General features: G+C 45.9%; 1 protein-coding gene across 3 annotated transcripts in view; it reads right to left on the minus strand.

Annotated features, from left to right (window-relative positions):
• The window catches only part of WDR25 (WD repeat domain 25), a 15,555-nt gene extending 1,104 nt beyond the window's left edge, over positions 1-14,451 (minus strand). The window contains exons 1-7 of one of the 3 annotated variants that reach the window (XM_085893410.1): positions 13,539-14,449; positions 11,232-11,370; positions 10,575-10,722; positions 5,621-5,751; positions 4,049-4,219; positions 2,769-2,909; positions 1-2,387 (exon numbers count right to left, since the gene is read on the minus strand). The exon at positions 1-2,387 is cut by the window's left edge and continues 1,104 nt beyond it. In XM_085893410.1, the coding sequence (XP_085749536.1) occupies positions 2,166-2,387; positions 2,769-2,909; positions 4,049-4,219; positions 5,621-5,751; positions 10,575-10,722; positions 11,232-11,370; positions 13,539-14,245 (1,659 nt within the window). In that variant the 5' untranslated portion in view covers positions 14,246-14,449 and the 3' untranslated portion in view covers positions 1-2,165. Of the gene's footprint in view, positions 2,388-2,768; positions 2,910-4,048; positions 4,220-5,620; positions 5,752-10,574; positions 10,723-11,231; positions 11,374-13,538 lie in introns of all 3 variants that reach the window. The other 2 variants (XM_085893409.1, XM_085893411.1) reach the window with 2 other exon arrangements.
• Between the last annotated feature and the right edge of the window lie 934 nt (positions 14,452-15,385).

The following is a 15,385-nucleotide window of genomic DNA, read 5'->3' on the forward strand; positions in this document are numbered from 1 at the left end:
ACCGGATATATTGACGTCCGAACGAACCCTCACTTTAGAAACTCCACGCGGAGCGCGGGTTTGGCTAGTGGCGAATTAAGACCCCAGCGAGGGAGATGGAGGCTGACCTGATAAAGGATCAGGATGAGCCCTGATCAAGGATAATTAAATAAGAGTAGTAGGAGAATGTTGGTTCTGAGGCATCTCAAAATTTACATGCAAGTGAATGGGAAAAAAAGGGAAAAATCTTTTGACTGACAACCCAAATCTCCCAAAATTTCTTCTGCAGGAATTTTTTTTTTTCAGAAAAAAAATCCAACTTGTTTTTTCAACCCACCCGAAAACACTCCCCGGCACTCACTGATGAACCTCTGAAAAATTGACGAAGATCCATTTGGCCAACTCTGAGAAAAATGGCGAGACAGACACACCAACAACTCTTGTCATATACATTCGTCAGGGAAGGGGATAGGCAAATTGAAAGAAGAGCAAGGGGAAAGGAGAACACAGAGGACAGGGTGAGGTGTGATGAAAAAAGTTAAAGTAAGTTGGAAGATAGGAGTAAAAGGAGGGGAGGGCAGTAAAGGCCATGCCAAATATTTGGTATTTTGTGTAGGTAATAAATAGATAGCCCTTTTATAAAGAACCAAAAGGAAGTTGTGCACTCACAGTAGGACTAAGCTGTCAATGAGAGTCAAAACAGGAGCTGAACACATGTGTCGTGATGAAACGAAACATTTTACAAGATTAAAAATAAATGTATTTACTTGTATAAAATCAAGGCCTTTGTTTTTCTTTTTAAGTGTATAGTTTAGAAAGGGAAGGTCCATGGTCATCAGAAAGGAACTCCTGCAAACTGGGTAAGGGAAAGAGAGTCACTCAGAATTAATGGACAAGCATCACATGTCAGTAAGGACCAGGTGGAACAGGTGGATTATCCCCAGCCTGAAGGTTGTGAATAAACCAACTGGGTTTTACTGACAATCCAGTGATGGCATGGCAGTTCTGAAAACAACTCGACTTCCTGAAGGTGAGAATCCAAATCCCTAATACTGCTGACGTGTAACCCACAACCTCTGGGATGCCAGTCCAGTATCTTCACCAGTAATCCACTACACTGTACCCTGAATGTACAACAAGCAAAGTTGAATGAACACACACAAACCAATACCTTCAATTGTTTTAAACATTAGTGCCATGGTAACAACAAAGCTCAATGAGCAGCATGCTCAGTTTGGGTTTGAATCTTAATGGAGTCCTTGCCTACAAGAGGCAAAGCATCACAGAGCATGAGGCCCTTTAAACAAGTTATACTTGCCATCTCGACTGCGATCATAATATATCCCATTGGATGAGCTGGACTGTGGGCACACGATGGGCCAAATTTTCATGAAATACAGTAAACCCTCAAATATCACAGGTTTCTACCAATCACAGGAAACCGATTGTGTTCCGATTTCATGACGATATTTAATTTGTGATATGCGCGCGCGCGCACGCACGCACGCACGCACGCACGCACGCACGCACGCACGCACGCACACACACACACACACACACACACACACACACACACACACTCCTCTAACCGAAGAAGCTGCATAAAGCACCCCAATTAGACATACACAAGGTTAGCACGATGCTGTTTCAAACCCTTCCCAGGTGGCGAGGATTATATTATTTATATAATCCCAGCCACCTGGGTTTAGTTGATTCGGTGAGAGCTGATTGGCCTGATTAGCTATTCCCTCCATTCACAGGTGAGAGATGTGGGTGGGTCTTTCCACATATATATTTTTTAAACTTAAATTGTTATGTGTTTATTTCTGGCTGTTGTCGATCTTCCTCTATTTTCTCCAAGTCCAGGACCCGAACCCCCCCCCCCCCTTTCCAATGGCCCTTGGTTTCCAGGATCACGTTTTCAACCGTCGCGACATTTTCCAGGAACCTAAACCCCACGATATTGGAGTGTTTACTGTGCAGTTAAAACCTTGAGCTGTACCTCTGGTACCTCAATACTTATTCATTAACCCACTTCCACGTTTCCAAAAGTATATATATTTTTTGACCACTGAAATGTTGGATTTTAATTCACAGGATTTAAATCACAATATCGTTCTACCTTTTATGTCCCAGGATCGCAACTCATCACCCCCATTACCTTTCACCACTACACTATAAGGGGGTTAGTTCCACACAGCCAAGTCTCCCTGCCAGCCGGCCGAGGCAACTGTACGTGGTAGCACAGGATGCGGTTCTACTGCAAGGCAAGGCCCATCATGTGCGACGACACTCCGCAGTCGCCTCGCCCGCTCGGGACAGTACGTGACTAGCCGGCCGTCCGCACTTCCCGATACCAGAAGAGTGCCGTCTGGGGAGAAGGCGCATGTCACGCCATAACCTTCCACCTGCATGCACAAATAATTCAATAGTTATCTTCTAAAGGGGCTCACAACAAACCATGAATTTAAAGACTCAGAGAAACAGTCAACCTTCCAGAACCAATGTGGTAACTCATAGCCTCGTCTTAATCATAGCTTGCCAACAGGATGTACAAGTGTTGGTTAGAGTGTAACAAAAGAGAAATTATTGGCCAACCAAAGGCTGGCATGAATTATGAAATAAATCATTTTGATAGAAAAAGGTTATTGCTCAAAAAGGCAACAAAATTCCTCGCAAAAAACAAAACAATGTGCAGACTTGGTGAGTGCGAGAGTAAAGGGAGGTTTAGAGAAGATCGGTCATATTTGCCTCAGTGAATCAAACCGAGGATGTTCGAGAGTCCTAACCTTGTGACCTTCTAGCCTGCGAGTGCCGTCCATGCAGTAAGGCCGGTGTGATGAAAAAAGTGCAATGTAGTTGCCATTAGTCTGAACGGCAAATATCGATTTGCAGGGGTTCAAGCACAGGCACGGACACGTGTATCGTTCCTATGGGACAAAACATGCGGACAGAGAATCAACGTATGTCGAGCACCTTAGCAGAATTTCAAGATCACTGGCACTCAAACACTTCAGGTTGACCAGGAAGGGAGAAAAACACTCAGGAGCCATGATTTTTGTAGTCATGGTGAAAGGTGGAAATGAACGAATATAAACTAAACATTCAACATGTTACACGCATTAATAAGAACACGGAGGGGACAAAATTAAACATACCTGTATCAGTTACCTGTGCTGTTGTAGGTGAGTATGACGATCTCATTTTCAGCTTATATTTCCATGTCTAGCCCTAGCTATACCTTCCAGTCTTCCTGCCTTTGATTTGCATAGCATGGTCCTCTAACGTGACGCACTGGTTGTTTTTAAACTTGAATTGTGAAACGTACATTTCCCTGTTTGCCCTAACATTTGAGTTTTGAAATCAATACCATCAGAAAAGCACTACCTCTAGGAAATCCCACAATAACGTCCAACTATTTGTAACGTTGAGCTCATCCGCAATTTTAATTTCAGCACAATTTCGGTAAAAATAACGGACAATCCATAAAGGTAAGGCAAGCATGATACCTGAACAAGCACACAAACACACACACTGTCGACAAAAATATTATAATATAAATGCTTTTTACATTTAAACCTACGTGCATTAATAAGCTGGACATGATGTAAAAGTTGTTGACAGTCCCATAAGAAAGGAACAAGCTGGGTTCAGGAGATACAGGAGATGCAGGGATCAGATCTTAACATTAAGAACAAGACAATGAATGGAAAAGAATCCTTTACCAATCATCCATTCACCTGGAAAAGGTGTTTGACAGCATGAATACAGAGGCAATATGGAAGATATCATCCCAATTTGAAGTTACTGCAGAGGTCAGACAAAGGTTAGTGTCAAGTCCTCCACTGATCATGAACCCTCTCTGAAATCTGAATTTTTCCTATTTTTACCAAATTTAGGCTAACATAACTCACATGAGGGAGAGGGGGGGGGGTTTCCAAAAATCCCCCAAATATAATTTTGCATACATTGTGCTAAGGTCTACAAGAATCAAGGAAAATATTTTGGTATCCCTGGATTTGGGATTTTTGAAGTTGGATTTGTGAATAAGTATGCTGAAGGGCCCTACATGGAAGATTTGGTTGGAGAGTCGAGCGGCAGAGCCGAGGTCCCATGCCATTATGGTGCGATCAGCCGAATCGCGGCTCACAGCGTCCGTGCTCGCCAGGAACTCATCACCACCCGACAGAAACAGCAGATCGAGCACCTGCTGGCAGTTTGTCATAAACTCCCTGCACACCTGTGTATCACAAAGATCGAGATAAACTCTCATCGTCAAAGAAAGTTGTGCACTTGACTTGAATGTCAGTTAAATGAGTCGTTTTTGTCCAGTAAATAAAGTCATTGTGAACTCGGCAAGCAAAGGTCTGTCATTGTAAAGTATTAACTAAATGTGCAGAAAGCAAAGATGCATCGTTTGGTTTGAATGGATGAAGATTAAGGAGATTGAGTAGAGACGTTCCTTATCACCGGTAATTTTAACCCAGCGACACGAAACACTACTTAGGCAAAATTAAGAAGTTTGCTAACTCTGCACAGATCTAAAACAATACAATGTACCCTTCGGTGAGTAATTCAGTAAATCATTAAGAACTAGAAGGGCACTCTTTCGAGCGAATACCTCCACCACGCAATGCCTCATGCAGGAGAACATATCTGGCCCAATACATTTTTGAAATATCATGCGATATATCGTTTTTGTCCCTATCTCTCAATGGTGAAGAATCACTTTAAGTATAAATAAATTCTCATATCCGGACCCGGATCTTCACCAAAATCTAATCAAGTCGTCCCTGTTACACACCCAACCTACCCACCAAATTTCATCCACATCCGTCGACAATTTTTTGAGATATCCTGCACATAAACAAACAAACAAGAAGACGACATCATGCACAGCACGGTACTTGCAAAATACATCAAACAAATGTGACAAAAACAATGATAGGTTTGTTGACCTTGGCCGATGTTGACCCTTTGACTTCAAAAACAACAGGCTTCTTGCTCATCACAAACTCTATCATGTGGTGAAGTTTCGTGAAGATCGGTTTAAAATTGTGACCAGTAGGCGATTGACAAGACAGACAGACAGACAGACAGACAAACAGACAGACAGAATAACAAAATCGACTGAGCAATGGACTTGAAAAATCTTCGATTTTGCAAGTAACAAACAAACAATCAGACAAACAAACAAAGACAAACATGGGTGAAAACAAAACCTCCTTCCACCTTCGTTAGCGGAGGTAATAACCATTCCTTTCACACCGTGAGGTGCATAGTCGGAGATGCCGAGGCAGTTTCATTTGGCTAACAGTCAATTTTCATCCGATTGATGAGAAATTTGAACAGGATTTTCATATCAGCTTTCTGAATCCTGGACGGGTCGCTTCTCCGACGCAGGATACTCGAATGGCTCATTTCCCCAGTAAGCTTTTACTCATTTTGCCAACCTCGGAAGGATGACAGGCTGAGTCAACCCGCCTGGTGTTATTTCAACGAGGGCAGGGGCTCAAACTCAGAAACCTAAGATCTTAAGCCAGCCACCTTAACCGTTAAGACAACACCAGGCTTGAGTAATTTGTCAGAGTAAATGGAACACAATGGCCTGCCATCCCACAGCAAAATATGTGCTCCTCACTTTTCCATCTCGACGATCCCAGGCCTTGATCACAGGACTAAAACCGGCAGACAAAAAGAGATTGGGGTTCGAAGGGTGAGGTGCAAGGGTCATCAAAGGTGCACCTGCCAGCACATCGAGCTCCACACAGCCTAAAAGGACACAGAAAATTCCCATCAGAGAGCACAGTGGCACACGACGCAAGAAGCTAAAACAGATTCTTACTTCACCACCAATGAGCCACAGCCGCGACCGAAGCATTGTGTGTGTCCATCAACGAGTGAGTGAGTCTGCATTGATCATCAGGTCGACTGTCATCTGTATACCCCGGCGAGGCTCCGCATTGTAAGAGGCTCTGTGTTGTTCTTTGAATGATTTTTCCATTTCTTAACACTAGGGTTTTACAAAGAACGTGAAATCATAGAAATTCAAGTAATCACAGAAGTGGGGAATTCACAAAGTTATACAAACGAGGTTATCGTGATAGTCCAAAACACTGGGGGGAGGGGGGGGACGAGTACTGTACGCACAGTCCTGATGGGTGGAGTTTGCACATTAGTTACCAAAACGTATATTCTGTACATTGCAATAAGAATCTATATCTCGATGTTTGTGGGGTGTGCGTGTACAGGGTTCAAAAATGTTCCGAGGGGTCAAACGGGTATGATCGAATAATACTGTTACAGCTGTGGAAATTTGCAATACACCAGAAAGGTCCTCAGGTTAGATATATATCGATAAGTTCATGTGTAGTTAGTCCACACCCGTTGTTTAGAGGGAATATGTGTGATTCATCCGGGCTGCGACGCTTTGTGTTAGCCATTTTTCTTTCTCTATCGTTATTTTGGACCAATAATCCCCCAACAACTCAAACACCACCATCTTCACCTCTTTACCTCCACAACTCCACCCCACAAACATCGCTTCACCGCCATTCCCAACGACGCCCACCAACAACCAAACCACCACAGCAAACCCCCCACCACCTTCGCCTTTCTCCTTCCACAACCATCAATCACACCACCTGTCAACACCGAACGTTGTGCTGCCCAGGGCCCGTTCGGTGATTCTTGCCAAACGCGTCGAGCCGCGAGTACAAATGGATGCCTTTACGGGAGAGGAAATCGGATCAGGGGAGGCTCACGCCCCCTTTTTCTCCGTCCAATGGGCGAGCGTCGGACGGTGTGGCCCCGCCCCCAAGCGCGATGCATGTGGATTCCTTTTCGGTGGAAATTCGGATCAAGGGAGACTCACGCCTCTTTTTGCCCGACCAATGGCTGAACATCGGGTGGCGTGGCCCCGCCTCCAAGCGCGTTTTGATCTGCGAATTTACATACACGCTCCTCCCCCGGTCTATTAAGACGGGAGCACAAGGTGACTCACGTGGGGTGTTGGGCTGGGCTGGTCGAGTGAAGACAGAGGTCGTCGTTGAGGTTGTCGTTGCGGGGGCTGGTCGAGTGAAGACGAAGGTCGTTGTTGAGGTTGTCGTCGCTGGGTCGAGGGACGAGTCGAGGAGTGAAGCAGGGACGCGGAAGAAGGCTCAGGGGCGAGAGTTCGCAGGAGTCGGTGCGGTCCCAAGGCCCCGCTAGCGGGACGGAGCGTCCGCCATTCCCCTCTCTCCACCCCGAGCATCAACAATTCCCCCCATCCGCGCTGAGATAGCGCCGGTAACCCCGTCCGTTCCCCACCCCAACCGTGGTGTCGACCGACCAACACTTGCCTGCGCAACGCACGCCTAAAGGAGCTCACCGACCATGCCAGGGGCACGGAGTCAGGCACGTTACGCTGACATTGCGGATAGCCCGCCATCGCGCCACGAGGGCGCGGGTAAGACCCCCTTCGGTCTCGTGGACCTGGCCGCTCACCCAGGTCCCACGTACATTTGGTCCACGGACCTGTCTGCCCCCTTGCCAGTGAGGGTGGCTTTTATTTGCTTTTTGTGTAAATGTGTGTGTGGCGCCAGTCTTTTAAGTAAACCTGAATAAGTGCTTGTACATTGCTTTATTCAGTTGTAACTCTGCGTTGTGTTCTTGCTTTGACTGTATATATGTGCTTGCTTTCACTGTATGGCTGTGAATACGTGTTTGCCGTGTGTGTGTGTGTGTGTGTGTGTGTGTGTGTGTGTGTGTGTGTGTGTGTGTGTGTGTGTGTGTGTGTGTGTGTGTGTGTGTGTGTGTGTGTGTGTGTGTGTGTGTGTGTGTGTATGTGTGTGTGTGTGTGTGTGTGTGTGAAATAAAAGTGCTTGTAAAATTGTTTCCCGTTTCGTTGCGTCCTTTCCTTCGTTTGAAAGTACCATCTTGCATCACGGAAGGAATTGGTAGTGGGTGCAGACACCCAATTAATAATCTGAACTGTCGAGGTCGGCGATAACTCCGCTCAGTTATCCCTGCAGCACGGAACGAGCCGCTTAAGCGGTTCGTGTCCGGAGTCGACTTGCGGCGTGGTACAACTCCTCCGTACGCTACCCGCGCGGGTACTTAGGTATATCGACATTCGGCGATTCACCCTATTTCACGCGGGTAGAATGCGGACTGGATTGTGGTGAGGTTAAACCCCCACCCGTGGCTAGCTCCTTGGTGGTAGCTCCAAGAGGGTCACGACTGAATTGTCTGTTCCGGTGGGCGACGCGTCGTGATTTGAGTTACGTGGCCGATCGCACACCGGGCGGGCCAAAATTCGTAACAATACGTAATTAATAGATGTACCATCATGGGTCGACCGAGGCTTCAGTCTCCCATGTTTTTATTTTATATCGACTATAAATGGAGGTGTGCGTGCGTGCGTGCGTGCGTGTGTGATGTTTTTTTGTGGAGTTCTCCTGGAGCTTTCTGATGTGGAACGGAACACACCAAAATGATCGTCTTGACCTCCTGAGTTGATTTGGCTAATCAACTACAAATAACCTGGAAGAATTCCCATGTTTTAAACGCACACCATGTTAATGTATTTTGAGCAGCTTAATAGGTCCTTCCGTGGCATGGTATTCCAATTACAAAATAAATAACAAAAAGAATGATAACTTTGTAACAAAGCATATCTAATTAATACTCATTATTTTAACAACAATAATAATAATAGTAGTTTCATTTGGCAATAAAAACAGCAAATGTATTGTTATGGATGTGGGGTTTGGGGTTGTTCGCCACGAGGAGCAACTTCTCCAATTCCTCCCAACCTCCGGTCCTGCATAACTCCACGGCCTGGCGGGTTGTGAAGCAACCACGAACATCAGACAGCCAAATCTCCCAATGTTCCTCCGTCTAATAACGTTTACCTGGGGGTGAGGTGTTCCAACTAACTGAGGCTCGCGCCCTCAGCAGACACTCGGATTACTGCCGAGCAGAACAGTGAGTGCAGCGCTGGCTATTTAATCGAGCAAAACAGTTGGGGTAAAACAACCCGGCTGTCGCTGGTGCGGATTGCATGTGACCAATCGGGAAAAAGACACCACAAGCAGGTTAGAAGAAAACATGTACGGGTTTATTTATTTCAGGGGGGCAGGGAGGAGTTTGTGTGGCATGAATATGCAGTGAAGGTTTTATTTACAAGGAATGGAAAAACATATGCAGGGTGTTTGTGAGGGTGCAGCGTGTATACTATGGGGGGAAATTTGTACGGCAGGTATATACAGCAAATGGAAGAGAGATACAGAGCAGAACTTGTTCCCTTAACACTTATGAGGCCCTTCTTCAATCTTACTTAATTGTCACGACATGAGACTTGCCGTTAATCAGAATCACAACCGGAGAAATGTAGAGAGGAGGAAAAGTTGATGGAGTCTGGAGCAGAGCATGGGTACAACTCCTTCCCACCTCACTCAGATATGTGCAAGCTCGTACCGCGTGCAGACTCGTGTCAATTTCCCCTTGGTTGCTCTCGCGGTCCGAAAAGGGAACCGTGAACGTATGCTTGGCCAAAGGACTCGTGGTAATGAGAGCTTGATAAATCAAATGCCCAGTAGATAGAACACTTGGAAGATTAAGAATCTTTTGTCGATTCAAAAGGTAATTGTGGTTTATCATTTTAAAGGAATGGTCACGCGTGACGTGTGGACTCGTGACGGCCGTTGGTTTCGGATATGGAATGGAAAAGGAGGGAGAGGAAGGTTTGAAGGGCAAATTACAGGATTGTGAGAATGGGCCAGGAGGGAGCCAAATAGTCATCGGGGCATCGAAAGATGTATCGGTAAACGGAGGGATCAAAGAGAACCTGAACACCCCAACCCATGAAGCATATTCGTTCCAAAGTCCCACCACACAAAATGTAGGAAATCAATCTCCCTTAAACAAAAGAAATATCTGTCTGAGGAAAATCCTACGTGTCTCTGAATTCATATGGGGGTCTTTCCCAAAACCGCAATAGTATAATCCCAGCCCTGGCCCAAGCACATCTGGGCTCGGTGAAAGGCAAGCTAATGCTCCAGCAGCACAGCAGGCAGGTATGCTGCTAGGACATGAAGACCAATGAAAATTTGGTTCAACGGACCAACGGGCCCACTCATACTGTAAATAGATATGAATCAACTAACCCTCGCTTGGTGAAGCAACAAGGCAAAGATCGCTTCCAATATCAACGATTGCTGCACAAACTGAGCAACAGTGGTCATCCGCACACAACTACGTAGTCTCTGCCCTGCTGAGCTCCAGCCAGGAGGTGGAGTTGCACATTCGACCGCAATTCCACCTCCAAGTTGGCACACAGCAGGGGTTTAATACAATTTATAACTGCATGTTCTCCTTTTAATTACATTTCAATATTTATTGAAAACTCAGGTTTATTGGACTATCGTGAGAATCTTGTTCGCACAACTTGTGAACACCCCAAGGTGTTTAATAATATTAAGATGTCACTTTATTTGTAAAACTTAAGTGTTCGGAAATGCAGAGCCGGCGTCCGTGTAAAATATACCGATGTGCAGTTTGTGGACCCATGTAATGCGCATGTACAGCAAACCCTCCCAATATCAACGAGGTACCAGTTTCCACATCCGACAGGTAGATCTTGGCATCAAAGCCGGCAGAGAGGATCGCACTGCCGTGGCAGGTCCAATGTGCATCCCGCACGGCTTTTGTGTGCTGGTTCAGGGTCCGCAAACAGGCCCCGCTTTCCACAGCATCCCACACCTATACAAAACATACATCAGACATCGGTAATAGGGTAATAACCGCAAAACGATAGTCCCAGTAAATCAACATGATATACACAACGCCATTCTCTCTCTCGACTTTCATGCAAATGGTGAGAAAATTTAATCCCATCTCAACTACCAGTTCTCCTGCCTCATCATCAGGGTCTTCCATTGAGCACCAGTACAATGCATCGTTGATATTTGGAGGGACAATAATATTAACATTGCCCAGCCCGAGTGCGTGAGTTTGCAGGTGTGTGAGTGTGCTTCAGATCACAAGATAACCCAAGATTACAGATGAGCTGCATTTTAAAACGCCAAACCAAAGCAGATCAGTACTCCGTCCGTGCACGGACAATCATTTTCTTACGGGATACGATAACCCTTTAAAATGCCAGATAAATTTAAACAATAGCGAGATTATTGTGGTTTTAACAATAGCATATTCTTCACACCATAAAATGTTGATACGAGATGCACAGTTTTCGATTGTTCTGCCAGTACCTTGACGGTTGCATCCACGGAAGCAGAAAGGAGGAGGTGGCTCCGAGACCGGATGGGACACCAGTGCACGGAATGAACCGGTCCCGTGTGTCCACTCAAGGAAAGGTGTTTGCGTCCGGTCAACTGCGCTCCGACGAACCTGCTGATGAATAGAACTCCATGAACTCACCATACTGCAGCCGAGCATTGCGCACACACAAAACATGGATTCTGATTGGGAAGTACCTCCTCTGTTGGCAAGCCAAAGGTTATACTGGGTGGTTTGCCGTTGTCTTCCCAGCACGAGTCAGAGCAGGAATTTGTAATTTGTTCAAGGTGCCGACAAAGCTCGCTCATTCTTCGCGACATCATGGGATCTTTAACGTCCACCAACTAATGTCAGCAGACCGGACACCCAATTTACCGTTCATCCGAGGGATGACACACACATCTATCTCTAATTCCAGCAATCTGTTTGTGTGTGTCTGTGTTTGTCTGCGACTGCCGTTTCTTCACGACGACCGCCGGTCCGATCTGATTGAAACTTGCCAGGAATATTGCCGGGGACCCCCCGGATGTGCCTTTTCGTGGTTTGATATCGATCGGACGAGCGGTTCCCAAGTTACGGCCATTTATCTGTCGACCAATGACAAGACACGGTGTTATGACATCACGAATGACGTCACAATTAATGTTTATTTATTTATTTTTTATGCACGATTGACGGTCCGATCTGATTGAAACTTGCCAGGAATATTGATGGGGACCCGCTGATGTGCCTTTTCAAGGTTTGATATTAATCAGACAAGCGGTTCCCAAGTTACGGCCATTTATCTGTCGACCAATGACAAGACACGGTGCTATGACATCACGAATGACGTCACAATTAATGTTTATTTATTTATTTATTTATGTGTTTTTTTGCACGATTGACGGTCCGATCTGATTGAAACTTGCTGGGGACCCGCGGATGTGCCTTTTCGAGGTTTGATATTAATCGGACGAGCAGACGAGTTGCTCGGGTAACAAGAACAATCCGAATGGATTTTGGTTCAGGTCCGGATTCAAGGCCCTGTCACACCTTGACGTTTTAGCCAGCGTATGCAGACATATGAAAAATTTGCCGAATACGCTGGCACACGTCGAATAAGTCATGGGTAAGTTTTGTATACGTTAAGAGCACGCTGAAGCACGCTGGCATACGTTGTAGTACGTCGAGCTCGTCGACAAATTTTAAGCATGCTCAAAATTTTTCGACATTTGCCAGCGTATGACTCACACGTTCCGCATACGCTGGCCATAAGTTGTAGGCACGTTATGCGATCGTTGACACACGTTACTTGTAAGTTACTCATAAGTCAAAACACGTCAAGGTAATATTTAGCGTACCTGAAACTTATTTCTAACCTATGAGTAACGTGCTTTGAACCTATGTGTAACGTATCTCCAACGCATATTGACGTCCTCCGGACGACCACAGAACATACTGAACGTGTTTCTAACTTACAGCTACCGTATAATGGCGTATTGGCAGCGTTTAGTGGAATTGGTATAAAAAAAGTTCTTCACAGGAGGAAGCCGTCAGTGTTTCAGACTCCATGGTGAGTAGATGTCAATGTCAGTAGTAGTAGTAGTAGTACGTGAGCGTGTCAGTAGTAGTAGTAGGTCCATGTCAGTAGTAGTAGCTGAGCATGATGGGGAGGGTGTGGGTGATGATGGATCCTCCTTGCGTCCGCGTCCACGGCCAGGAGACTTCTTGGCAGCATTCCTCGAAGTTTTCTTCGGCATGATGATGTTGACACTTCGATGTCTAGCTTGGTTATGATTAAAATCGTTGAGCGGCAGCGTCCATTTAAATAGTCGAGCGGCAGCCTATTAATAGGCTACGCCACGTGATCGTCGGCGATACGCTGCCGCGCGCTATGCATATGTTAGACTATTGTTGGGCATACGTTGTGAACGCCGACAACACGCTAAGCATTGGTTGGTATAAGTTATCTACAAGTTATCGATACGTTCTGTGTACGTTACTAATATGTTATGCATACGTCCAACTCGTTATGAATACGCCCAAAACTGAAAATCATCATCAGTAGTTCAGCGAACGCCAGAGTTTTACATACATTTTGATATGTTGCCATATGCTGGCTAAAACGTCAAGGTGTAACAGGGCCCTCAGATCCGGCCCATCAACGGGATGAAAAATGTAAACTGCTCACCTGGCACAGGTGTGCGCTCTACAGAGTTTGTCCCGTTTCTTCCCTTCTAACGGTCATGAGAACACCAACCGGAGTGATGGATCTCGACCCAGACATTTTTGAAGCACACCTGCGTTGCAGGTAAGGCGCCACCACCGGGGATACTTTGCGCAGCAGCACAACTTCCCGCTCGGGGTCTCCGCTCCAGGTGCTCGGTCCCGGTGCCTTCACGTCCACCTCTGTCCCACGGTCCAGGTGGCCCACTCGCCTCCGTTTGGCCACGTACGGTCTCAGCTTCCCTGCGCACGACCCGGTGGCCGCTTGACTCACCGGCATCGAGGGGTCTTCATCCTGTAGACCAGCAGAACACCCTCGAAGAGCCACGGATGGATCAACCCGGGTCTTTTCAGGATCACCTGGCCGGATCGGCCTCGGCCCCACCTCGAGTCCAGGTCGGTCCAAGATGATCACCGGGCAACCATGAGGACCGGTTGACCTTCTCGTGACGTCCATGATCACCGGACAACCTTGAGGACCGCTTGACCTTCTCGTGACGTCCATGATCACCGGACAACCTTGAGGGCCGGTTGACCTTCTCGTGACGTCCATGATCACCGGGCAACCTTGAGGACCGGTTGACCTTCTCGTGACGTCCATGTCACCGGGGAGTCCCCTTTGTGGTCCGCTTCGTTCACCCAACCGTGTTGCTTGACCATCGGCCTCATGTTTCGCCGCCACACGAGCGTGACCACTTCCCGCCAACACGGAACCCTCACAAACATCGTTGTCCTCCTCATCCTCTGATCCGGACGGATCGTACGCCACCAGAGACCTCATGCTGACGGAATGACGCGAAGGGTCAAAACATCGCAAAAAGTTCAAAGGTTTTTATTATTTTGCGACACTGATAAGGACGTTGAGTTGTGGATCAAAAGTAAAAGTCGAAGGACATTGAAACCCGCGACGCTTCCCGCCGAACCAACGGGTAAACAGCGCACTTCCGATCCGACGTCAATATGATGACGTCATTTGGTTCTTCTTCATCAGAATATTACTTTGTGTTGACAGACATGTTACTCTGTGAAATATGTTGGCGTTTTGAAAATCGGAGTAAAAAGTCCAAACGGTCAAACGAACGGAAAATTACAAGTTAAAATGTTAATTTCTACACTGGATGCACATTTTACACCGCTAACTAAATGTTACCTTTTACACCGCTGACTAAATGTTACCTTTTACACCGCTAACTAAATGTTACCTTTTACACCGCTAACTAAATGTTACCTTTTACACCGCTGACTAAATGTTACCTTTTACACCGCTGACTAAATGTTACCTTTTACACCGCTGACTAAATGTTACCTTTTACACCGCTGACTAAATGTTACCTTTTACACCGCTGACTAAATGTTCCCTTTTACACCGCTGACTAAATGTTACCTTTTACACCGCTGACTAAATGTTACCTTTTACACCGCTGACTAAATGCTAACTTTTACACCGCTGACTAAATGTTACCTTTTACACCACCGACTAAATTTAGCTTTCACATCGCCGAATAAATGTTACCTTTTACACCGCTGACTAAATGTTACCTTTTACACCGCTGACTAAATGTTACCTTTTACACCGCTGACTAAATGTTACCTTTTACACCGCTGACTAAATGTTACCTTTTACACCGCTGACTAAATGTTACCTTTTACACCGCTGACTAAATGTTACCTTTTACACCGCTGACTAAATGCTAACTTTTACACCGCTGACTAAATGTTACCTTTTACACCACCGACTAAATTTAGCTTTCACATCGCCGAATAAATGTTACCTTTTACACCGCTGACTAAATGTTACCTTTTACACCGCTGACTAAATGTTACCTTTTACACCGCTGACTAAATGTTACCTTTTACACCGCTGACTAAATGTTACCTTTTAAACCGCTGACTAAATGTTCCCTTTTACACCGCTGACTAA

Source organism: Eptatretus burgeri, chromosome 8, assembly GCF_056783735.1.
Source record: "Eptatretus burgeri isolate ZD-2024b chromosome 8, Ebu_testis_v1, whole genome shotgun sequence".
In the NCBI taxonomy this organism is placed as follows: domain Eukaryota; kingdom Metazoa; phylum Chordata; class Myxini; order Myxiniformes; family Myxinidae; genus Eptatretus; species Eptatretus burgeri.